At 38.5% G+C, this 25,775-nt stretch overlaps 1 protein-coding gene across 4 annotated transcripts in view; it reads left to right on the top strand.

Moving 5' to 3' along the window:
- The window catches only part of NFKB1 (nuclear factor kappa B subunit 1), a 56,469-nt gene that overhangs the window by 22,180 nt on the left and 8,514 nt on the right, over positions 1-25,775 (top strand). For 3 of the 4 annotated variants that reach the window (XM_027677131.1, XM_027677130.1, XM_027677133.1), the window contains exons 5-16: positions 626-724; positions 6,881-7,029; positions 8,560-8,723; positions 9,465-9,623; positions 11,259-11,363; positions 13,287-13,378; positions 13,954-14,092; positions 16,450-16,572; positions 17,520-17,609; positions 18,444-18,641; positions 21,205-21,346; positions 24,495-24,609. In XM_027677131.1, coding sequence (XP_027532932.1) covers positions 626-724; positions 6,881-7,029; positions 8,560-8,723; positions 9,465-9,623; positions 11,259-11,363; positions 13,287-13,378; positions 13,954-14,092; positions 16,450-16,572; positions 17,520-17,609; positions 18,444-18,641; positions 21,205-21,346; positions 24,495-24,609 — 1,575 coding nt within the window. The remainder of the gene's footprint in view (positions 1-625; positions 725-6,880; positions 7,030-8,559; positions 8,724-9,464; positions 9,624-11,258; positions 11,364-13,286; positions 13,379-13,953; positions 14,093-16,449; positions 16,573-17,519; positions 17,610-18,443; positions 18,642-21,204; positions 21,347-24,494; positions 24,610-25,775) is intronic. The other variant, XM_027677132.1, reaches the window with a different exon arrangement.

Raw genomic sequence — 25,775 nt, 5'->3', positions numbered from 1 at the left:
TGTTATTTCCTATAAATAAAAACAGAATCAGTGGAGAGCTGTGCTCTGGACTGGTTGCCAACATCCTACAGTTCTCTAAAGTATATTCAGATGTCTATTTATGTAACTGAGATGAAAACCCAGCCAAAGTCCCCTGAAGCTTTTGTTCTCTTTCTGGACTTCACTGGGAGATACAGCTTTCATACACTTTTCCCAGAAGGAAGAAGCATTTCTTCTGTTTCATTCCTCTTCTTTCCTTTATGATGCTTTGGACTTCCTTATTATTGGCTTCAATTTCGTCTGTCTAGCAGCAATCATGGGAGAGAGTATCTGCTCTTGCATTCTGTACATGTTAGTTTTTATCCTGTTTTGAGAGTATTAATAGATCTTTACTTTAAAATATCTTAATTGAAAGAAAAAATTCAGGTTGCTGCTGTGTGTAAGAGTGAGAATAGAACAGTTTCTCCAGAGCTACAGTTCAGTTGTGCTTTTTTAACCAGCACTCAGCATTTCAGGGATGAACAGTTGTAACTTTTCCATTTGGGCAAGTCTTATTTGTGTGTGTGCATGTTCACGTGTGCATGTGCTATTTTTTTTTGTTTTGTTTCTGAACAGCTTTCAAGTTTCTTTTCCTTTCTTTCCACAGAGGGGGTTTCGTTTTCGATACGTGTGCGAAGGACCTTCACACGGTGGACTTCCTGGTGCTTCTAGTGAAAAGAACAAAAAATCTTACCCTCAGGTCAAAGTAAGTACATAAATCATTAATTTTCTGAACTGAATACCAGTGTCATATGTATGTGTAGAGTTACTGCATAGCAACATAAATTTGTATGAAATTACTCAAGAGTGACTACATTTCAGTCCCAACTTTCAAAATGTGATTGATTTTGAAAATAAAGATTTCTTCAGATTTGTGGGGTTGTTTTGGCACCATTTTTATCTGCCAACAGTTGGGCAGTAAGCTTTCCTGCACCAACCACCTCGCTGCCCTCATGCGGACTGGTGGAGCTCTTCCCTAAGGTGCAGTTTTAGCATGAAGCAAGGCCTGAGCTGTTCAGTTGCTCCACTTCTATTGCAAAGCATGAGGCTGCTTAGTTATTCTGTTTCACTCTGGGATGCTGTTTACCAAGTTTTCCTATTTTTTCTGTTTATGTTACTGATATTCAATACCTCTAGGATACTCTGTTCTTAAGAACTTAATTCCTTTACAGTCAACTTAAAACCTCTCATTTTAATAGTTACAATGTTATGTTCAGGTGTTGGCTGAACTCTTTTGGTGGATTTTTTTTTTCTCCCTGGAAAAAATTCAAATATGTTAATCAAATGAAAAAATTCAAATATCTTAATCAAAGAAATGTTCTGTGGAGGCATAATATGAATATTAGTGATTAGTCATTCTGGGATTGGACAGCTGTCTTTGCCTCTGGTTCTTGCAGCAAGTTCCTTTTCTGTGGAAGTTGGGAAAAAGTACACTGCATCTTTTCAGTATTTTTTAACTTAAATGGAAGTCTTGGTCTTATTACATTATGTCTTTGAACTATTGCACTACAGATTGTCTCATGAGGAGCACAGTTAATGTATTCTAGTTCTGGTGTTACTTCTTAATGTATTTTAATTCTGGTGGTATCTCTTACTCCTTTATGAGGAAAGAAGGGGAGGGAAGAGTGGCACACAATCAACCTCTGCCTTGGTGCGTGCCTCTCCTCAGTATGTGTGTAGTTCATTTGCAGTTCTTGGAAAAGGCTGGAGTTTGGAACAGTTGCATCTCCATAAGAATCAGTATAAGCATGACTCAATGGAAAATAATCAGCATTGGCTGAGGTAGCCTAGGCAGTTAGTCTTGCAAATTGAGAAGCTGGGAAAGCTGATTTCATATAGCCTTGCAAAACTCCTATAAAAAATTACTAGCCCAGGCAAATTATCTACTTGCTTTCCTCTTTCCTATTTTGACAGTAATGATGAACCAATGAATGAAATTTCACTGGTATGTTCAGATATAAAATAATTTACTTTATTTGAGCCCGATCCTTGGATTCCAATCCAATTGTGTATTGATAATAATGCAAGGGATACTTTATAAAAGTGTGATAGGTCACACAATAGCATGACAAGGAGATATGCAATGAGGAGTTATACAGGAAACTAAAAAGCACAATGTTCTTTGGCTTTCCATCAAACCTCCTATTTTCATTGATCATCAGATTTTCATTTCATCTAAAGCTCCCCCCCACACACACATGTCCCTTCCCCTCCCTCCCGTCCTACTGTGTGCATCTGGGTTTTTTGCTAGTACAAATCCCCATATGGCAACACCTGCTGGGAGAGGCTGGCAAGGGAACACAACAAGTAAATTCCTCAAGGCCATTGCTTGTTAGTGCCTGTTCTTGATTCAAGTGGTGCCAGTAAAGAGAGAAGTGTTTCACACCTTTTCCTGTAAGTCTCTTCTGTGTTTTGTCAGTGTGCTCACCTTGTCATAACTGAGGAGAGCGTAGCTGAAGATTGCTATTTTTTGTTGTGTTGGGTTTTTTTGTTTTGATTTGATTTTTTTGAGGTTTTTGGTTGTTTTTTTTACTCCTGTGCCAATGTTTTCACAATAAAACCTCCCTTATTAGTTGATCTCAGTGCAGTGAAAGGACAGTAGCATGAGCTTTGGCTGTGCTGTAAAAAATGAGGCTTTGTGACAGATCTTTAAACCTTGGCCATGATGTGGTCAGTGCAACTCACATTCGGATCTGCTTTCTGTTTGGCCAACGCTGCACAGAAAACTGATACAATTTACCAGTAGCTACCATAGATTGTCCTGAAAATAGACATCTTCATTGCACTAAAAAGCATTGCACCCTCCTTGCTCTGCTTTCGTAGGATTACGGATTAAAGGCCCAAAGAAAATACATTTATGTCATGTGACCTCTTGTGTAATGTGGGCTGTCCGACTTCACCATTGTTTTTTTCTCCCTGCACCATCACTAACTTGTAGTTAAGCTGGAACACATCAAAATGCATCTTTCATATAAAGACTAGAGTTTTGAAGACTTTGCTATGTCTCTATGCAAGATGTTTTGGTAGTTAATTATGTATGTTACCACTTCCTGTGTAGTATATTCGTAAATGGTGTTTTTTAGTGTAGCAGTTCTGCAATGCCAGTCTTTACACTTAAATCAAATGTACACTGGACAGCAAGGTGGAATTGATGTAAAATCTCTTGTTTTAATGGAACAGTCCTGACAAATGGAGTCTAGATAACAGCAGTATTTTTCTATAATATAAAAAGGGGATTCATTTATGGTTTATGGAATTATATTCCTTTGTTTAGTCCTTTCTTTGCTAGTAATCCTAATATGTAGAAAACATCTTGCATATTCAGAGAATTCTATACAACTTTGCATGTTATTATAGAGAGCAGAGAAGTTGTAGATAATGAATATGTTATAATGAAGTTATGTTTCACGATTGCAGTAGAAGGCTACCTAAAATTCTTCATTTAAATTTCACTTTCATCCACTTAATGTAAGTAACACAATGCTGGAAAATTTTACTGTCTAGAACAGTTGAAATCAAAGCTTCTGAATTCCTTGTTTGTCATTAGCTTTCTGTCCAGGGGAAAAAACCAGTAGTATAAGACAGAATAAAACTGGAAAGTCAAATATTATCACTAGCTTACTTAATTAAATACATTTTTTATTTATAATTTGCTTGGGTTTTATGTCCTTGAAAAAAACATGAGAAAACTTGTAGAGAAGATTTCCAGTGGCCTCACATGTTTACCATGTGTGGTTTGATCTTGCATACTGTTATTAGTGTGGACATACTCATGGTTTACACTGAAGTGCTTGGTCCAGTTTTAGGTGTGAAAATAGACTGAAAATAGTGGAGTTGCTGTAACAGAGTGATTAGAAAGAGAAATAGGTGTTTTTGTAGTTGCTGGCTTTGTAGGTTTCACATGGTCTTTTCCATCATTTGCTTTCTGTTGTTGACCGATTGGTTTCACTTCTTGCTTGTAAGAGTAACTGGAAGAAACATCTTTGAAGTAGGAAAACGTTCTTGTAAAGTTTTTGCAAAATTTCAGAAACTATAAATATTGACTGGGGTCTGGATTGCAGGAGGATGGGAAATAACTGAAAAAACTTTCGACTCTTGGTTTGAAATTGACTTAGCTTCGAGTTCACAGGGTCCTTTTCATCTTTCAGACAAATCTCTCACACAGAAACAGCAGATAAGTGTGAGCCTGCAGCATTTTAACTTTATCAGATCAATTGAGTGCTGCACAGGATATAATATATACAGGATATAATCAAGTATTACAGCTATACTCTTCCCAGGAACTCCTTATTTTCTTTTTTTGCTTCATCTTTAATTTGAAGATTAGGAGGTGACTTTTTTTTGGTCACAACTCTGATTTTGAGCCATACAGCTCTCACATGCTATCTCCCTCCCATGCTGGGTATATGTTTTTTTGTCAACACCATAATCTCTATGTTTCTATAGATATTCAGCATTGTAACATACCTTCTACCTTTTAATGCCTTTGACAGTGTTTTTTAAGTTCATAAGTAAAAGGTGATAGTTACTTGTATACCTTAATGCCAGAATAAATTTCAAATTATTCTGAAATTGTGGCGATATTCCAGGACATGGGAAAATTATTTCAGACTTAGTTTATGGTACATAAGGATATTTAACCACTCAGACTATTTTGCTGAGCACCAAGATACCCTGGATGTCTCAAAATCAAGTAGGAAAGTCTGTGTATAAGAAATGTAGGCAGGAGACAGTTCAGGGACATTCTGTAGCCTTTGCAGCATAGGACATCAGACTGGATGACAAAAATAGTCCTTTCTTGCCTAATGACCTACATAAGGTATTATGTTTTAAGAACCCTTTTGTTTTCCCCCTGAGAGAGAGACTACAAAGATCATGCTGAGCTGAGTAACGGGGGGAGATTGCAATCTGGTTACCACTGCAGTTCTGTGTTCTGCTTTCAGAGGCTGGAAAGTCCTTGACGTGCAGCAGTCCTACCTCCGGTTTCACTGTGGTTTCTACAGCTGAAGGATTGACTTGAACTTTTCTGATGTGATACTAGAACATCCATGTTACTCATAATGAATGTAGTGCTGAAGATGTGCTTTATAAAGGAGCTTTATATCAGGGAAAGGCTTGTTTACAGTGAGGCATAAAACGAAAATATTTTTTTTGAAGTCACCTTTTTGAAAAGTTAATTGTAGTAGTGGTGGTGACATGTATCACCAAATGTAATCCTTTTTATTTTCAGATGACTTTGTGAAAGGTATGTAGGAATTTTCTCACTCCTAGAATTACAGAAATAGTGTAGTAGTGACTATTCTGCATCTCTGTATTGTTTCAGTCCAACAGAGATTACAATTTGGAAACAGGAGGGAAGCATGAGTACCCCACGTCTTGTATTTTATAAACTAACACTTGTGAAATGCACATTAGTACAGTATTATACAGTTAGCTAGCAGGCAGTGAGTGATGAGAGAGCTTTTGCACACCTGCTCCTCCTGGAACAACTTTTTCATAGTTGGGATTTTTTTTGCTCTCAGCAGTGAATAGAAAGGCAGGGAGGGCATGCATTGTGCATATGCAAAGTGTTTCAGCTGTGATGGAATGCATTCAAGAGTGGGGTTAGCTGGAGTGAAGGAATCTAGCAGGACTCAGTAATGTGGTGAAATTGAGGCAATCCCTCGTTATCAGCATTTTATCAACAATATAACCTTAAATATTCAGTTCATCACTGATTCATCGCTTTAATGTTTATCGTGATCCTTTAATACCTTGGTTGATTAGATCTATAAGCTGCTGTAATACAAAGAACTTTGCCCAAGGCAAATTAGAAGAAAAATCAGAGGAGGGGAAAAAGCTCAACATTGATAAAAGGGTTAATTAAGTGAATTAGAAGGGAAGGTAATGTTTGCTTTTTAAAAAGTGGGGTAATTTTGTGTTCAGCATAATTTGAAAGTGGTGCATAACCCATAACTGACTTGGAGTATTACTTGTGAGGAAAGAAAATAAAGTTCTAAATAATATATGTAAAGCAAATAACTTACCAATATGGTATGTTATTAGTAACTTCAGGTGTGTTTTTGAGGCATTGTTTGTCATCACAGTTTCCAAAGCTATTAAAAAATGTGTGGTGATTAGAAATTATGTCAGAGGGGAAAAAAAATTTTGTGGTCTTTTAGAGTTGGCTTTATGAAAGCACACAGTTTGTCATAGTTTTAGTCCAGCAAAATTCTAGATGGGAATTTAGCATATATCCTCATGTACATTTAAGGAAGATATTTACTGGACTAGGTAGTATGTGTTGATGTAGCAGATTGAATGGACAAAACACCTATTAATGTAGAATTCATTCACTTTAAAATCTCTACCTGAAGAGTCATTGTAATGAGGCCAAAATGTTTTAAACCAATCATAATGTTTAAAAATAAATTTTTAAAGTATTTTCAAATTGGGCAAAACAATGCAGGATTTTTAGTTAAATACATGCATTTTATGTATGCATTTTAACAGGTGGCAGTGTTTATTGTGAATTCAATGTTCTGATTGAAATTCAAGTAGAGCAATGTGGAGTAAATGGTCAGAATGTAAGACTGAGATTCGTGATTTAGGAAACAGAAGATGTTTTCCTTTAGCGTTTTTGGTCACTACTTCTGCCATTTTTATATCAAGTTTAATTCCAAAAATAAGTGTTGACTCTTCTTTGTGATGATCTGGCACAGTTAGTCTGCCATTTGTACTTCATGAGGAAATGCATACACATTTCTCCTTTGTAAGTTTGATTGTACTTAGCTGACAGAAAATACTCAACTGGAATTACTTGTTCCATTTAAGAAAAAAAAAAGTAAGCAAACTATCCCACATTTTTTATATTTGTTTACAGATCTGCAATTATGTTGGACCTGCAAAAGTAATTGTCCAGTTAGTAACTAATGGGAAATACGTCCACTTACATGCTCACAGCTTGGTGGGTAAATTTTGTGAAGATGGAGTGTGCACAGTTAATGCAGGACCTAAAGATATGGTTGTAGGGTAAGTCTGTCAACTCCTTTGTAAACCTGAGCACCAACACTGTAAGAAGCAATGCGGAAATACTACTAAGAGGCGGCTACATGGAGCACCAGTCTTCATGCTCTGATCTGTGTTTTGTTTGTATCTTAAACAGAAAAATCAATGATGTTGCTGTTTACCTTTGTACAATTTGTCCTCAGCAAGCTAAATAGGTTTTAGTAAATAATATTCACTTAGAATTTGTAGAATTTTAATCTCTTGGTGTCCAGTCCAAATTTGTATTGTAAGTCCATTCTTTAAAATGTAAGTAGTTTTGATCAGAGAAGGGACTAAAGTTACCGAAGAAAAGGTTTTATTACTACTTTGATCAATATTTTATTTTTGTTGAAATCTGCCACTAGGAAAATAATTAAGAGAAAATCATTAGAAAATAGGATTACTAAATTTGAAATTAATGCAAGACATGTATAAACATGAAAATACTAAATGAGTCAAACTTTTAAAGTTTAAAGCAGTAAGATTGTTGTGAAATTGTAGTTGGTCTGTTCTTTTTTAATTTAAAAGAATAATTGTTTATATCGGTAAATGAAGCTGAGGCTCCCAACTATGTTTTCAGGCTTAGATCAGGTTTCATGCTGGCTGTGAGTTTTAGTTCTGTGATCTCAAGAATGTCTTTGTTGGTGAAGAAGATGAAGTTTAAAAAGCTGAGAAGGTTGGGAGAGAGATATTCTTTTAAACTGTAACTTTTGATGTCCAAGCCCAGTGCACTGACTTTACCGAGAACAACAATTTAAATAGCTTTATTTTAAATGCTCCTTTTCATCTTGAAAAGTTTGGCTCATTTACTAACCTGTCTTGTTTTTCATCAGATGTCAGATGTTTAGAAACAGCTTTCCTGTCCTCACTTGACCTGCATGAAAATTGAGTTATTGTCTTGTTTTCATACTTCCAGATCTAATTGATTTTTAAATGTGCCAAGAGATTTTTACAAAAGCAGATCTTGCATTATGGAAATTTTTATTCAAAGAGATACCTGAAGTGTCTTGATGAATGACCAGAGCCTTGTTTAAAATATTTTCTTTGGAAAATATTGCACTGTTGTAAGCTTCTTAGCTTGCTCTCCAAACCATTTTAAACAGATGGAGCTTGTTCTGAGCAGTTTCTCTGCTTAACAGACATACAGAATGACATATTAATGTCATTGCCAAGACAGAGCAAACAAAGTGTAACAACCAGATTTTCCAATGTTTTGTAAGTTGCCTTCACAGTGTAAGTCTTAAACCTGACAAATTACCACTTATGCCATAGAAAAGTCCTGTGCACCCATAAGATCACTGCCATATGATGGTGCTCATTTTACACGTGTTGTAAGCTTGGCTCAGTTTTGCTTGGTGGCGAATTTACCCTCAAGAACTAATAGTGCCTGAGTAAGCCTGCAGAGTCCTTCTTTTGACTTCAGTTGTGTAGCTGTCCCTGGTAACAGAAAGACTGCCTGCTGCAGGTTTGGCATAAAGTATTAAGAAAATACCTTCCTCAATCAAAATTTGGCAGGTTTGCAAATCTTGGAATACTTCATGTCACGAAGAAGAAAGTGTTTGAAACTCTGGAAACACGCATGATAGATGCTTGCAAGAAGGGGTACAACCCGGGACTCCTGGTGCATCCTGAACTCGGCTACCTGCAGGCAGAAGGATGTGGAGACAGACAGCTAACTGGTATGTAGAAATGATGGCCTGGTTTTAATTGGTCTTTTACTAAAAACAGATTGAGCTTCTGAAAACACAGGTTCTTGGGTAGGAAAACAGCCTATGGCTATGTGCATTAAGATCTGTTGTGCTGTTGATGTGTTTTAGGGAGTCTGAAACAAAGAGTCTTTGCTGTCAACAGACACATGAGAAGGGAGCAACTTCCTTCCATAGCTGCCTGTAGCCACCTCTGCACCTATATTCCATTGCTCTTAAGCTGTTTAATAAACCATAGAGTAATTTTGCATTATTGCAGCAAGACATGATATCCTTAATTAACTTAGGGACCTCCTTTCAGAATACTCTTTCCTTCAGCTTCATTGCACCCGTGTCCTTGTAAAACCTGTGGTCTGTGTTGCTTTCAGGTACTGTGTAAAGGAGCCATCCTTCTTTTTATCACTCTTAACACCGGGAATTCCAGTGGCCTTTGTCCTTTTTGCAACCATTATAAATTGAGAGCAGCAAATAGTAATTTTCTGTCTTTTAATTATATGCCTTAAGTAAGATCTGATGCACAAACTGCATTATGAGTGCAATATAATTGAATAGCTGCTCCTCTCTGCTTAAAAACAGAGAACCCGATGGGTACTAAGTGTAAAAGAACACATTTCCTCGCTGTTGGTGCCTTTTGATAGTAGTGTTTGTTCCATCTGTTTTGTTATGGGTCCCCTACCCCTTGTGTTACTTCATCTGTCTACTTGTCGGTTCCAGAACGAGAGAGAGAAATTATCCGCCAGGCAGCGATACAGCAGACTAAAGAAATGGATCTCAGTGTCGTGCGTCTCATGTTTACAGCCTTTCTTCCTGACAGTAATGGCAGTTTCACACGAAAACTTGATCCCGTTATATCAGATGCAATATATGACAGCAGTAAGTATATTTGGCTTTAGTTACTTTTTTAATAAGAGGCAGGCTTTTGTACGTACAAAAATGATGGGTAGATATTGCTATACATAGACTCATCTAACCCTGCTGCTTGCCTGTTATTTGATGAATAGCAGGTAAGCAGCCCATGGATAATTAGCCCCATGTCTGCCCGAGTACATATAGTATCATTCTGGTTTTTAATGGATGGTGATGTAAGCCACAGATGTTATTTTGTTGTTAGCATGTTTAATCCTGCCGCTTTTATTATGAGGATTTTGTAAATTCTTGTTGCATTTGTAAGAAGGGCTTGAATTTTGCGGTTTTCGGTTGCTTTTTGTGACAAAGTCTTGTCACACAGGATGTGAGGAAAAAATTACTTTGCTTCAAACTTTGTTGAGAATTTGACACCTTTCAGTTTTGCTGACCATCTGCTTGTCCTTGTTTTGAGAGACTAACATAACCAGAGTTCTCAATTCATTTCCTTTAAATCTGTCAGTGTTTTTTGTACTTCTGTTACATCCCTCTGTTTGTCCTTTTTTATAAGTGAATCTTTTCACTTCATGTTTTCCCTTGTGCTTTTCGATTATACTGACTCATTTTACCTGAATCCTTTCTGCTGCCTGAGTTTTCCTCCCTGAGGCTGTGGATTACCATGTTCCTGATAGTCATTCTGTAATGACTCAGAAAAAGTACCATTTTTTTCTTTTGCAACAGTCATGTCTATATCATTGCTTTTTAAGGGCAAAGTCTAGATGAAAAGGTATTAAATGCAACTATTCTACTATGTCTGTTCCTTGCTATTAATTGGGAAATGTAGTGATGTCAAAAATTTTTACTTTAACTAAGGAGACAAATAAAGGGGAAATTTTGTAAGTGTGTTTCTGCTGTTGTAAGTTGCTACACAGATGTCAGTTATTACTTTCTGATCTCCCAAGGGGAATTCTTGATTGTTAATTTCAGAAGATTTTTCTTGGGTTTTGTTTGTTGTATGTGTTTTTTCTAATACTCTTCTTTGGTACCATTCAAGCCTCTTTCACACAACAGACATAGCTTGTGGTAGCGTAACTGCCTGCCACAGCTGCTTTTACTTATCAGATGATAGTTCTGTCTGGAGGACCAATAGCTGTTTATTGATGCCTCTGCTAGGATCCGTGGAGGTGGGCTTTTTTATCACAGTCCAGTATACTGGCCAAAAACTGACATGCTTTCAAGTAAACCACAGTATAAAGCAAAGCATTGTATATAGTGAGATACAGAAAACAGCTCTCAAGAGTGTCAGGCTGTCAGAAAGCAGGGAAGAAAAAGCTATGTTCTCTTGTACTGCCCTTTTGTCATAAAATTAGTACTAGTGCAGGGTGCTGGATGCAGTTCACTGCTGAGCTACTTTGCTAGTGGAGTAATTATGGACCTTATTTTATACTTCATAGTTCAGTCAAAGCTTAGAGGATACAAGGTTATGCCTTTCATATGAAAAGCTGTTGATTTATTCATGTTTAAAAACACAGACAAATTTAAGTAGGTTGTATTGGAGGCTTGTCTTTCTATTGCATTTCTGTGTGTTTTGCTTGGGTTTTTTTTTTTTTGAAATCTTAAACTGTTATGAAGTTAAGCATTTTTTTTAATCTTCCCTTTCAACAGAAGCTCCCAATGCCTCCAACTTAAAAATTGTAAGAATGGACAGAACAGCAGGGTGTGTGACAGGAGGGGAAGAGATTTACCTTCTCTGTGACAAGGTTCAGAAAGGTAAGGGTCGTGAGTATTTTAAGATGCACCAGGGTGTTGATCTGGAGTACATGTGAAGCCTGCTGTGCTGCCTTAGTATTCTCCCACTCTGATACTGCAGCAGGATTTGTAAGCACTCAGCCTTTCTGGAAGTCAGGCCAGCAGTCCAATAAATTAATAAATCAAAATAGTCTATTGCAAACAAATTCAGCTTGTGTTGCCTCCATGGAGACCATGTGATCACCTTCGTTCTTCTCAAGAGTTTGCCCTTGCCTGTATTCTGGATTTTTTTGGGGGGTGATGGGTCCTGGGTGACATTTGACTCCATTAACTAACACCTGTTCTGAATTATTCTGAAGTTTATGATTTATCATTAAGTTCCTGATTATAAGGAGTAAGTATGAACATTCTCTATTGACCATGGATGGGAACTTAATGTGTTCAGCACTGCTGCTAGTAACTTCATTTTTATGTATATGCTAACAGTAGAGATTACTCTATGTAAACAAACTTCTCATAGGTTCATTTTCAGTCTCTGCTCATGGCTTTGAATGTGTCAGAATTTGGCAGTGTGGATTTGGATGCTTTGTTTATGTGTAGGGAGATAATGGTTAATATGGTTGATTTGTATTTGGGCTAAACTAAAAAGAAAAAAACATGAGAACGGGGGAAGTCCTTTGCATTTCTCAGGTATAGGTAGTACTTGAGACTCCCTGGTAGGTTGCATGGTAGAGTGGGTAACCTGTTCTCATCTGTTCGGAATCAGTTCTTGCACATGTTGTTAAAATCACACTGACATTTTCTGTTAAGGCGGGCTGTCATTTTCCATCTGTCTTTCTTGCAAATGCCCTTCTATGAATTAGGGAAGAGAGAGGGCTTTGGGGACTTCCAGGGACTTAGAAAAGAGATAGGGCTTTGGGGGCTTCTTAAAAGAAGGGACTTTGAAAAAACTATTTCCCTTCAGTAGTGTATCTACCCTTTGCCATCAGGGCTGAGATAAAACATAACTCTTGTGCACAAAATAAATAAATAAATGTCTGACTCAGTGGAAGCCCTGCGGTGGGGTTTCCCCTCAGCCAGATCGGGGTTTCCCCTGACCTCATTGCTTTCAGAAACCTCATGCCTGAAGGAACTTGAGCATGCAGGACAGCAGGACTGGAACTGGTGGTTCACAGTCTTGAGTCTAGCAGGTGTTGGATCAGAGGAAGCAGTCTGTCTGCTCCAGAAACCTGTACTGCATCAGTCACCTTAAGAGAGAATGGGCTTTTTCTGTTTTTTTTTTTTTCTTGCCAGGAGTGCCGAGAAAAGAATTTGCTAGTGTGACGTTTCTCAAATAAATATAAATAAATAAATACAAAGAGAATGAAAGAAATTTTGTTTAGAGGAGCAAAAGCCAAATGACGTGTTTCTGGCCTGTGCTGTTTGGAGGGTGAAGGATCGCTGCTGACATGCTGTTTGCTCACACCCTCGCCGCCTCTCCGGGCTGCAGCTCCAAAGTGGCACTCTGCCAGCAGCAAGCGGAACTTGAACTGTGGCACTTCAGGTTTTGCTACAGTTTTTTGAACTGAAACTGCTGGAGGAGAGAGGGTGGTTTCTACATTTCACGCTTCAAGTTCTCCCCTCCTTACATGTTGGTTTCAAATAAAGCTCCTCTGGAATGTTTTATAACCCTAGAATAGGAAGAGGTAGTGAACCTAGTTCTCTTTTCACAGCTCAGTAAGTAGCAACTTCAGTGAAATCATTACAATCAGGCTGACCTAACATTGGTGTCAAAAATGGGTTATTTCTGATGTTTTCATAAAATGGATAAAGCTAATTGATGTATTGTGTAATATTGTCATCCAGCCAAAAAGTAGATGTGTTGATTTTTATCTGAAATAAACTTAGCCAAAGGTTAAACAAATGCCCAAACATCCCAAAGTGTGCTTCTTTCATTCTGTGCAGATGATATTCAAATACGTTTCTATGAAGAGGATGAGAATGGTGGTATGTGGGAAGGCTTTGGAGATTTTTCTCCTACAGATGTACATAGACAGGTAAGTAACACAGCATTTGTCATTTGTTAATGATTTTCTCATCTCTGTAAACTAGGATTATATTATAGTTAGTAAATGAGGTGAAAGCATCTGTATCCTGTACTAATCTCTTCTTTGGCTGGTTACTTCCTAGTAACAATACAAACTTAACAGTTTAAAGACCTACATTAGGTAACTATGCAGGTTGAGAATACAATGCAAGGAAATTGGGAGATAGCACATGTGCTAGTGTAAATTGGGATACGATATATAAACAGCTCTGAGAGCTCCTGTGAACACAGTGATAAAGCCACAGAATAGATGCTAAATGATGAGGGGACAAACAGTGCAGTACTAACATATGTGATGGGGTGGTACTTTGCATGACAGTTGTGTCTTCCCCTAAAAGCTTTAGGACTCAACCTCAGGAGTGAAACTGAAAACTACAATGGAAGTTTATTGTTGTAACAGCCCTTTGCTACAACTTTTTGCCTCCCAAGCTGTAAACCAACTCCTACAAAACAGTGCAAACGTAAAAACAAAGTTGTCAAAACCCATGCTCCGTGATAGTTATCTTCCTATTGTTTCCTTCACAGTTTGCTATCGTGTTCAAAACCCCCAAGTATCGCGATGTCAATATCACAAAGCCGGCGTCTGTGTTTGTACAACTGCGGAGGAAATCGGATCTGGAAACAAGCGAACCAAAGCCTTTCCTCTACTACCCGGAAATTAAAGGTAATTCATTAAACCTGTTTTATATATTGGAAACAGAAACTAGGGTCCCTAGAAATGTTTTTAATAAGTTAAGACTTGCTGAATAAGGACTTTTTTTTTAGTTGTTGTTTTTAGAAAATATTATATTTGCCTCTTAATTTTGGGCAGAGCCAATATGTAATGGCTTTGTAGGTGTTTTTATTGGACTGGTAGGCAGTAAATCGACAAATATTTTCTGAGTGAGGCTCGCTCATGCACACATGCCTGTCTGTACGGTAGATGGCACTCTCTTCCTCTGAGTTTCTGCAAAATAATATCTGAGGGCATTTTACTGTCAGTAATTTCAGCTGAGACCTTAAACCAAAGATTGGTTGGTGTCTGGTAGAAAAGGTACATATTTTGCAGTTCTGACATTTTACCATCATGCCAAGTCACTGATCTTTTTGAATTTTCCGAGTAAGACCAAGACATTTCTTGTGAGAGCAGGGAAAGTGCTGTTGCAACCTCTTGTGTTTTAAATTTCAGTTACTTAGCGGAAGTAGAATAGTTGGTATTGGACCTGCTTCCTAAATTATTAGTGAAAAGAAGTTTAACTAGCAGATCTGTGCCCTTTTGAAGTCTACATTTGAAATGTTTGATGTGAATGGCAGGAGCAATCATGGTTTTAAATACCAATAATGTTAATGATATGGCAATGCCTTGAGGCCCAAGTCATAATTGCTGTTTCGTTTTATTAAGACAATCTTTCTGCTTAACAGTTTACCTGCCTGCAGGTTACACTATTAAGTTGTAATCTAGAATGTTTTCTATGCCTAACTTAGAGCTGTGTTAAAATCAGTTCCCTGTAAAAATCTCTAAAATATGTGTGTCTGAAAGCGTCAGTGGTAAGGGACTCAGGACAGCTGGAGAGGGAGAGATGGTGGTTGATGTCCAAGTGAGTCTACTTTACACCTGTTATAATAAAATAGAAGAAAACACGCATTCACAAAAGCTTCCAGAGTTACCAGAGGATTTCTTCTTGGTAATGATTTTAGGAACCTCTTGCGTAAGCATTATGGGAAGTGAAGTATACAACTGCAGAGCAAAGTTGCCAGATTTAAAGCAAACCGCTTTTATGTCTCTCAACGGAGTAAAATTAATTGAACATTATGTGCATTTTCAGATCCCCTATACAGCCTAATCATAAAATTACCATTTAGGAACATTTGTTACAAGTGTTCACACAAACTCAGACATATGTACGTGGCTTCTTTTGTTTGTTTCTCTGACTAGATTGCTCTCTAGAGTTTTCTGTCCTCGTCAGTGTGAGTATGCCTGATGTGTGCATGCATATGTACTTACAGATCATGTATGCCTGGGGATAATGCACGTGTATTTTTCAGTGTACTGTTTCATGTGTTCAGCTGTCTCATTGTGCCTGTGCATGAAATTTCTTTTTGTCATATGGCTATTGAAAACTACTAGATGGTTTAATAAACAGCTTATATTTTCTTCTTTCCTCAACAGTTCTACTGGATTTTAACCCATATAATGTTTGTATCCCTATTTTTCTAGCTCTTGTCATGACATTTTCACTTTTCCCAGTCACTGCAGTAGTCCTTTTAAATCTTTGTGTTTTGCTTTCCAGGGGGGCTAAGTCTTATTTTGAACTTACACTATAAAATACATTCAGGCATTTTTTTCTACTGCTGCCTAGCATGGTTTGACAGTATTATGTCCTGACTGAAAATAAGCTGTCGTTGTTCTAGGAGCTTTCATGCTATTTTAAGTAAATCATTTCAAACAAGCATGGTTTTCACCGTTTCTTGCCATCCCTTAAACAAAAGTTCAGAGGGCACTGCAGGTACCTCTGAATAAGGGTCCATTTCTCAAGTAGATTTGCTTAGTAGAAGAGCCTGTGCTTATATTCCCCAAAGACAAATTTTCTTGAACAAGTTTGTGGTTTGGGGCACTTGTGCTGATTTATGACTTGACTTAGACATTGAAGAATTTTGGGACCACTGATTGCTAGGGCTCTAAGTACACAAGATACTTTTGAAGGAATCTCTGAGCCCCCTAAGGCATCTCTGCGTGTGTCCCCTGCAGTCTGAGCACAAGGCACTGACACAACTGAGGAGACAACACAGGCCTCAGCTACGCTGCTGGTCTGACTGGGGACTTGGCACTAGCTTGTTTCTTGGAGTAATTCTCACTGCTCCAGTACATACAAAGTTAGGTTCTGTTATTTGGAGTTTGAAGAAAGTTGCTTCTTCTTACCACATTCTGCATTTTCCTTTCTAAAGTAGTAAACTGTAGTAATGCTTTCTGTATGCATGTCTGTGCTGTGCATGGCCAGCAGTAGGACTGACTCCCTCTCCTGTCTGTTCCTTCTATCCCAGATAAAGAAGAAGTGCAAAGGAAACGACAGAAGCTCATGCCTAACTTCTCTGATGGCTATGGTGGAGGCAGTGGCACCGGAGGTGGTGGCATGTATGGAGGGGGAGGTGGCGGTGCTGGCTCTGGTAAGGCAGTGGTTTTGGGTGAAGAGGGAAAAAGGGGTTCTACTTTGAGAGCAGGATAGATGTTTATTCTGATTTTTAAAATGTGGTGAGGATTTTGTCTCGTCCTTGGTAGATAAGGCTTGACTCTGTTGCCTTTATAATAGTGTCACTCAATTGAATCAAGCGTCTCCTTGTTTTCTAAACAGTTCGTCATCTCCTTTGCCTTCCTACTTTGGAAGCTTTGTTGCTTCCTAGGGCCTTGAAGGCACTGAAATTCATGAGACAGCTCAGTTAAGTACTGTATTGGATGCTGAAGATTAAACAGGTTCTGAATTATTTCTTGGACCACTTAGTGGTATTTGGCAAATCAACCCTGTTAGTGCAAAGAACTATTAAAAAATTTGAGATGCTGTTTAGTAAATTTTCTACAGTGCTCTATCTGTTGAAGTCGGAGTGTATCTGATATGCAGGATCATAAGAGCATTGCTTTGGTTCTTGCAGCAGAGCATTAAAAACCTATAGATCAGCAAATGTCATCTGAACAGCAACACTTTTTTTAGAGCAGAGAACAGAGCAGCAGTTTTCAAACTGTTACGTGTGTTGCCTGCAGCACATCTATAGCATAACACCAGAATACAAATCTGTTGTGGTCACAAAGATTCAGAAGCATAGAGGCAGCTTGTGATGTCTCTGCTGAGTTTTAGATGAAGCATATAGTGATATTACATTTGTGTGGTCTTACAAATATTGGGGTAGAGAGTGTCACTAGCCAATCACCTAGAATTTCTTTGGATTTTTGGAGATGTGGGGGAAAGCTCACCTTTAGCCTGGAAAATTTATTATAATCGGATGGAATAAAGCAGAAGGTGTGCAGAAAACAAAAATCCACTTCTTTAGCTTCACGTTCTCCTAGGTGGTGTTTTCATTGCTTTAGGATGTAATTCTGTTAATCTTCTTCCTTTCTTTAGGTTTCAGTTATCCTTCATATGGATACTCTGCTTTTGGAGGGATGCACTTCCACCCTGGCACAACAAAGTCGAATGCTGGAATGAAACATGGTAACAGTAAAAATGTCATTTTTCCAGAGTTGAATTGAGTTTGACCTTCTGTATTTCCTTCTACAGTATGAGCCCAAGTGTCATGCAGGTCTAGCTAAGTGATTACAATTATACTGCCCTGCTTCTCTTTTTTCCTCTCCAAATCTACCTTAACAGCTGTGTGCATGTTCCTCTTTACTTCTGACTCCTGAGAAGCAGTTGCCAAAACCCCTCCACGTGCTTCTGTATTCAGCGTATGTTTCGAGCAACAGCCCTTTTGCTTGCTTGAATGTGCTGATTACAGGTGACCCAAGGACTAGACCAGAGAAAATGTATCTTCCTTTGTTGCCACAGTCTGGTACTACACAGTAGCCCAGAGAAATCAGTGGAAAAGATTAAATTGTTAATAAGGACACTCTTGGCTTCCTATAATAGGAAAGTAATTTCAGATCTACATGTTGAATACTCTGTAGTTATTTCCACAGTCTCAGGGATGGACTTGCCGTTAGGAAAACAAAAATGAATATGAATAATTCTGCTAGATTTCCTGAGATAATTTCAGACTTACATTCTTGTACCATAAAAAGAGAGGTACATCTGTTGTAATATATGAAAGTTTATTTTTAAAGCAGAGACTGTCAAAAACATGACATAACTTCAGAGCAAGTTACATCACTATGCACATCCATGTGCATTGGCATCTGAAATTGTATGATTTATGAGTTTAATGATAACAGCTATGTTAAAGTAAATTTTTATATTGATTCTTCAGAGTTTGGTTTTGTCTAGTTGAACTTTATCATTTGCATTAAAAAAGCAACGGTATTGGACACTAACGATTCTAATTTTTGTTAGAAGGACTATCAAATAGCACAGCTGAACAAACCAGGAAGAGCTCTGATAAACAAAGTGACAAATGGGACATGAAACATGATGTGAAGGTGGAAACTGTGGAGAGGACTGCATGCAGAATGTCTGCTGATAATGAGGAGAAGGAGGATGCTGCTTCTTCCTGTAAAACTGAAGTAAATGAAGCAGATTTCAGGTGGCAGGGTAAGTGAACAAGTAAATGTATTTATTTAGGACTGCAGTAAGGGTAAAGCTAGTGTAAAAGGCTTGGAAACTCCATAAATGTCTGCTTGCTGTTTTCAGAACATGATAATGCCTCCTGGAGGAAACGGGAGGGATTCCCTTCCGCCAAATCTAAGGTCCCTCCCCATACATAGTTCTGTAGGTAAATCATTGTACTGCCACTGGGCACTTGAGCTTCTGCTTGTCATGCAAAGGAGATGAGACAGCTTATCCTGCTGGGCATGTTTAACACTGCATTTTTAATAAACCTGTATGAGGAACAGCCGCAAGCAGTGAAGGCACAAGGGATACAATTCAGCAGTTGACTTGGCTTTTGATATTTGATAGACTGTAATGGATGTGTAAATGGATGTTGGCAGTGATTGCAGAGAAGAACTACTGCAACAACACTGTTAAATCGCATGCAAAGTAGTGTTACAGGTTTGAATTTGAAATGAAAAGGTATCTTTTCCCATATGGCAAATTACCCAGTAAAATAACTGTTGGGTAGCAAAGTGTTATGTATCAAACAAAACAAGAGGAAGGCAAGAGTAGTCAATAGAAATGATTTAGCAGCAGAGTTGTAAAATATACAAAGACTACAAATCACCCTCTCCCAGAGCAAGACATCCTTTTCCTGGATTGTTTTTTAAAATAATTGATGGACACTTTTTTAAAGGAATTGAGTAATTGTGCTTATCGTAAAATAAAAACAACAGTTGGACTACAGAGACATGCTAGCAGTAGGAATTGAGCAGGAAGGAATGTTTTGTTCTTGGCTTTTACCAAGTGCAACATGATCTAGACCACTTTAGTTGTTCCTTGGATCAGGGAGAGGGCACGTTATCTTATGTGTATCAACCATGTATGGCACTTGCTATTAACAGCACTAGAAACCATGGCTTGGGAAACCAAAGTGGCATAATAGCTGGGTTGTAGTTGTAAAAACCTCCAAGGTGTAGTTTCTTGTGATCTGAGAACAGACGGTGCTCTTGAGAAAAGCTGAAGGAACTTGCTGTTTGCAGTTCTGGTTGTGATAAATCACGTGGCTGGTTCAGAGAGCAAAATGTTTTGCTGATATGAAGAACTAATAATGTCCATTTAGCAGTCATGAAGGAGAGGCCTCAACTGTTTACCTGTTTTCCGAGTAATGAATATTGTGGGCAGGAAGTTGACCTTGACCGTTTCTCTTCTGTATCTATTGTAATGGCATGAAAAGAGGCAACTTCTAGCTCCAGATTATATGAAGAATGGGTGCAGAAGAACAGGCTTCATGAAACAATTACTGTAGGCTAGATCATTTGGGTATTAGACTAAAAGATGCTTGTACTATTTTGAAGGATATTTTTTCTGTGTTTGATATGGAAAACCAGGGAGTTTCAGAATCTAGTTCATTGTTCTTTGGAAATGTCTAAATGAGAAAAGACCAAATTGCTTAACACCCTTTACCCTGACTATTTATCCTGAACATAACATCCATTTAATGCTATTATTTAGTGTAAAGAGGTAAATAGCAAATATGAATGTAGCAGCCCAGGCGTGCAGTGGAGCAGCCACAGTGGTGTATTGGCTGGAACAATAAGCTTCGTGGATAGCTGAGTAAGTCTTTGCCTTACAGAAATGGTGAATTCCTGTTCATCAGGGATACACTTCTGACCCAGTCTAAATGCCTGGTTTTGTGTAACTGGAAATCCTGGGTATTGTTTCCCCGTGTGTGCTTTAAATGACGAAGTCTGTTGTACTTGTTTGCTCTTAGTAATTTCCAACCTTATGAGGTTTTATGGAAACATGAAACTGTTCAAAATGCAGGGTGGTTTCAGATGATACTTCTCAAAATGATGACTGCAGTTTAAGAGTTCATCTGTTTCATTTTCACTAGTTTCTTGCTGATACAGAACCACAAAAGTATTGACAGAGCAGCCTGAGTTACTTTTTTTCCACAAATGAGTTTCTTTTCTCCCCTTTCTCCCTTTTGTCTCCCCATGACAACAAATTCTACTTTTTGAAATCTCAGCAGTTGTACATTTTATAAATCTAAAATCAGGATACTACAAATACTAAGCAGTGTAAAAACTGAAATGTTTAAAACAGGAGCTGTACTGCTGCTGTATAGCAGGAGAGACTGCATGATATGAGTCTGAGGAGCACAAAGCCCTGTGTTTATTTCATAGCTTTTCTGTGAGCATCTGTGTAATATTTGATGAGTCACTTAGGCTTCTTGTACCTCAGTTTTCTCAAGGCAAAACTACTCAGAACTGCATGAGAGGTTTTTTTTTAATTGCTCTATAGACAATAGTCAGAGGTAGCTTCCAGGGTTTGAGTGTTCTCAGGGTTCCTGCTGCCTGAATGCTCAGCATGCACCTAGTTTTGATTCCAAGGGACTCGGTTCCCTCTGTTCTTATCTCTCAGGAGTAATTAGTGAATCAGTGAATAATGCTTGGTGGTCTGCACTTTGTATTTCAAGGACAGCACAAATGCCTATTGAAAGAAGGTGGTGTTTCAAGGAAGAGAACCAAACTGATGAAGACAAAACTTTGTGTTGCAGATTCTCTGTTCCTGGAGAAGGCCATGCAGCTTGCCAAGCGTCACTGCAACGCTCTCTTTGATTATGCTGTGACTGGAGATGTGAAGATGCTGTTGTCTGCTCAGCGCCATCTCACCGCTGTCCAGGATGATAATGGAGACAAGTGAGTTGACCCCACTATGCTTACTGGGTTGAAACTGATGGTTTTAGTGGCAGAATGGTGTAGTCAATTTGTTCTGTCCCTTGTGTGTGCCAATCACAGATGGCAGCACTGCTCTCATCAAATGAGTATCTTTCTCCTTTGTGCTGTTTGGAAGAGGTACAGCTGTGATTTAGATGTTCTTGTTGCGTTTGCAAACAAGTTGTGCATACTACAAAGTTCATTGATCCAGTACCTGTCAGAAAGTACTCTGGTCACTGAGGGTATGTTGAGCATGTTGTGCATTTCTTTGCCATTTTTTACTTACCATCTTGACTGAGCATACACAATGGATGAGGATCCTCAGGTTGGTGCTGAAGGAGAGTGCCCTGCTTTTTATTCCATGCAAGTCCTTAAGTTTTTATAGGAAGCTTAAAGTAAGAGATTCACTGGGAGATACAGAAGCAATAGCTGGAGGGTCCATACTGCTTTTCTCCCACTGAAACCAACTTCCTCCCAGAGGACATTATTTTACTCTTGCTTACATCTATACTGTACTGTTGTCTTCCAAAGGATTGCACAGATATTTGTGGCAGACTTAGCTGGTAATATTTACTTATCAGTCCTTCAATAATGTGAGCTGGAGCAGAAATCCATTTTGTTCCTCTACAGCTATGCAGATTCTGTGGAACTCAGAGTGAAATACTGTGAGGAACTAATGATTAGTAGTTACTTAAAATGAAATTCAGCAGAAGCAGCTCTGAACATTTGCAAAGATAATCTCTGGTATAAGCAAGTGACTATCACATCCTCGCTTCTCAGCAGGCAGGCCTTGAGCAGGCCCTGTGCAATCACCAATATTTCCTTAAATTGTAGTATTTCATACAGTAGAAGCCACACAAGCCTTGAGGTGTCCAGCTAGAAGGAAAATTACAAGTGACTGAGACCTGTATCCCTGTTCGATTACTCTATGAGAGGTTACTACTTTCACTCCACTTTTGGTGAAAATAGGTCTCCGATTACACATAGAGGACTGCACAATCACAGAGAGCTACTTTACTCGCTTTGCTTTCCAATTGGCAACCTAATGTCTGCTTTGAGGAAAGCAGGAATATGAAAGAGGCAGGAGCTAGCAACAAAATCTGCCAGCACTTTGGACAACACAGCTTCTGTGTTTAAAATGAAACAAGGGGGATAGAGGAGTATTGAGCAAGTAGGACCTGCATTTAAATATCAGTAAGCTGCCCCTCAGATTTGGACTTGCAGAGCATTTCAACTAAATCAAAATACTTTTCAGAATGATGATAAATAGTTGTTTTCTTCCTGAATCAGGAAGTATCGGCAAGCTCAAGTTCATGTTGCCTTTCTCCTGGGATGGATTTTAGTCTGTGATCACATCATACATCTGTTTTACTCCATTTTTAAAAAGAGAAGCTTTGGTGACTGTCTTCCATCTCTCTCGGAGGGGGGGGAAGGTTAAAAATTATAAATAAATTTCCCTGACTTTCACTTTAATCATTAAAATTATATGGCAACAAATAGAAAATTTTTGCTTAAGCCTTAAAAAAATGTTGCTATCAACAGTTTTGCTCATCTTTCATCAAAGCAGTATGCAGGGAATGAAAATACCTTTAGTGGGCCTTGTGTTGTGTTTCATGGCCTTGAGACAGAACACAGTAATCTGTGAGTAGAGTATGTTTACAAGACACTCAGTAACACCAGCTGTGACTGCATTTGTACCAATACCACTCCTCTGCAGATACCTGATGGCTCCACAGGAATGCAGAAATGCATGTTTTCATGTAGGACTGTTTAAGAAATGGAACTGACTGCCCTTTTGTGGTCTGTTCAGCATGTCTTTACAGTATCACATGTAGAGGCAGGGTAAAATTAAAATACTTGCTGCAGAAAAGAGAATTAAAAGCAGTAGAAGAGCATATGTATTTCTGAAGTGAGATTTGGAAATAAAATGTCAGCATAGTAAGAAGCATCTCCCAGAGAGCAGAGGAACAGCTCTTTTCCAGTAACGATTGGTCTGTTTGAACAGCACGGGAGACTTGGAGGTAAAGTGCCATGGTACTGCCTATGGCAGTGTCTAGAACCAATAAAAAGGGCCCTGCAGAGTTGAATTTGGTTTGTAAATTATATTTTTTCCTTTGTGCTCTCAGTCTCAATTTCAAGATCACTCTATGCCCTTCGTGGCATGGAACTTCTTTTTATTTTTCTGATGAAAGTGTAAATCTGAGACTATTCAGGTATTTCTGGAGCAGCATAACAGACACACCACGTTCCATGTTGATATTGTGTGTCAGCAGCAATATGCTAAACAGATGAGTCTAGAAGCTGCCCAGCACCTGCTAAAGAAGAGCTTGGCAGGATATGTTTAAAAACAAAGAGCATGACTTCCAAATGAAGTCTCAAGGGAACAAGAAATATAGTGCTCTGTCGGACAGGGGTGATGGGATTCAAAACCTGCTTTTTTCTTGGTGTCATTTTGCTGCTCTGGGTAGTGGTGAGGGACCTGCACTGGAGAAGAGCACTGGAAAGGCCATTGCATTAACCCAGTAGAAGTGTCTCGCTATGCAGTCACTGATGTCCCAAAACAGGGTTTTTTTTGGCATGACGTCTGTGGCCACTGCTGTAAACCTTGTGGTTGTTAGTCACCAGGCCTGAGTCCTTAGTCAGTTTTCTGTTTGAAAGTGAAGGAAAGGAAAACCCACAGATCTGGCTGGGGAAACCCCAAGGGAAAATCTGCTTTGGAGGCAGAGGGGCCTGTGGAAATTCTGCAGGAAGCTTTTGACAGTGAGAGGTGTTCATCTGCTGCATAATTCAAAATATAAAAAAACAAATGAGCAAAGAATCTGGGGATTTTCTGAAGCAACTGTTTTGTGCTACTGATTTTGTATATTAGACTAGAAGTAAAGTTATGCTCAGGGCCAGCAGAAGCTATTCTGAGTTTGCTTTTGTGATTGAAAGGTAAACAGTTACCTTCTGACTTGCTTTTTTTTAATGTCGGGGCTCATTTTAAGTGCTAATATTTAGTGCTGGAATCATTACCTCTAATAGTCAAGTGTTTGTCAGAATTCAGTCAGATCTACAGCAAAGCCTTGAAATTTTTATAATAAATTTGAAAACAGTGTGAATTTGTTAATCTGTTTTTTGTTTGTTTCAGTGTCCTTCATTTAGCAATTATCCACCTTCATAGTGAGCTGGTGAAAAACCTCTTGGAAGTGATGCCGGATTTGAATTATGATGACATCATTAACATGAGAAATGACCTCTATCAGGTGGGCAATTGTGGTGGTACAAGTGCTGCTGATTGTGTAGCCAGTAAAAAAGAAATTTCTTCTGTGGGAAAGACCCGAGATCTGACAATTCAAACAAGTTTAGAAACACAATGACATATATTGTAAGGCAGTGGAGGAACCAGAGCCTGTTTTCATAAGCTTAGTCCATAACTCCACTTGATGTTAACAGAAGTGTCTCCATGGGTTAATTGTAGAATAGGCCAAAAATGGTAAATTCTTCAGTTCATGTCTTCAGTATTTGGCTTCTCTGTTCCTAAACCAGTGGTATGGATTACACTGTGCCAGCTCTGGGCTCTTTTGACCTTTTAATGTAGGTTAATTCAGGATCATGAGCCAGTTGCTGCATCATCAGTTATTTATAGGCACATGAAGCCATAGTAACCTATTCCTTTCCTACAGCCCAGATTGTATTTGTGTCCATCACATGAGCACCAAGGATTTCCCTTTTTATTTCTAGATTCGTATTATAGTAAAACCAAAAAAATAAGCCCGTTTCCATGTCTTTTACCTTGGAGGAAAAGAACTCTTAACTGCCAGGCACAATTCTGTCTCCTCTGCTTCATCTATGACAGTCTGAGCTGTTTGTATTATAACTCAGGTTTTAAAAAGAGCTGTGGGAACCTGCCGGAAAAGGAATCTCTTCTAAAGAGACTGTGTGCACCATTTGGCTGTCACATAGGTAGCCAGCTGGATGTTACACAGCAGCACTCTGACACTTGTGTTGTTTGTTTTGCTGTCAACAGTAAAGGCAGGGTTTTTTTCTATACAGATAGTCCCAGAAGGTTTGACTCTTGTTTTCTTTCACATTTCATTTCTGTGTTCATATAAGGCAAGTTTGAAATGTGGAGGCTGATCAAAGCAAGCAGAAGATTCTGAATTGAGTTCTGTGCCCTCTGTTTAACAGAAACCAGAAGCAAAGCTGTGCTCCACACAAGAAATAAATCCTTGACTACCAGGACCTCTACAGTTCTTCCTTCCTTCAACTTATACCTTAAACCAGTGATGGGAGAGAATGTAGGCTTGGGCTAGAATTTTCCTTCTGTACAGATATTCTGAAAGCTGAATTGTACATGTACCCTATAGATGCAGTAATTAATTGCAAATGTGTTGACAAATCTATTGACAAACACAAGCTTATTGTGCAA

This window comes from Neopelma chrysocephalum, unplaced genomic scaffold, assembly GCF_003984885.1.
Source record: "Neopelma chrysocephalum unplaced genomic scaffold, ASM398488v2 Primary Assembly neopelma1_42b, whole genome shotgun sequence".
Taxonomy (NCBI): Eukaryota; Metazoa; Chordata; class Aves; order Passeriformes; family Pipridae; genus Neopelma; species Neopelma chrysocephalum.
Note: the sequence above shows the minus strand (reverse complement) of the source record. Positions and strands in the feature narration are given on the sequence as shown.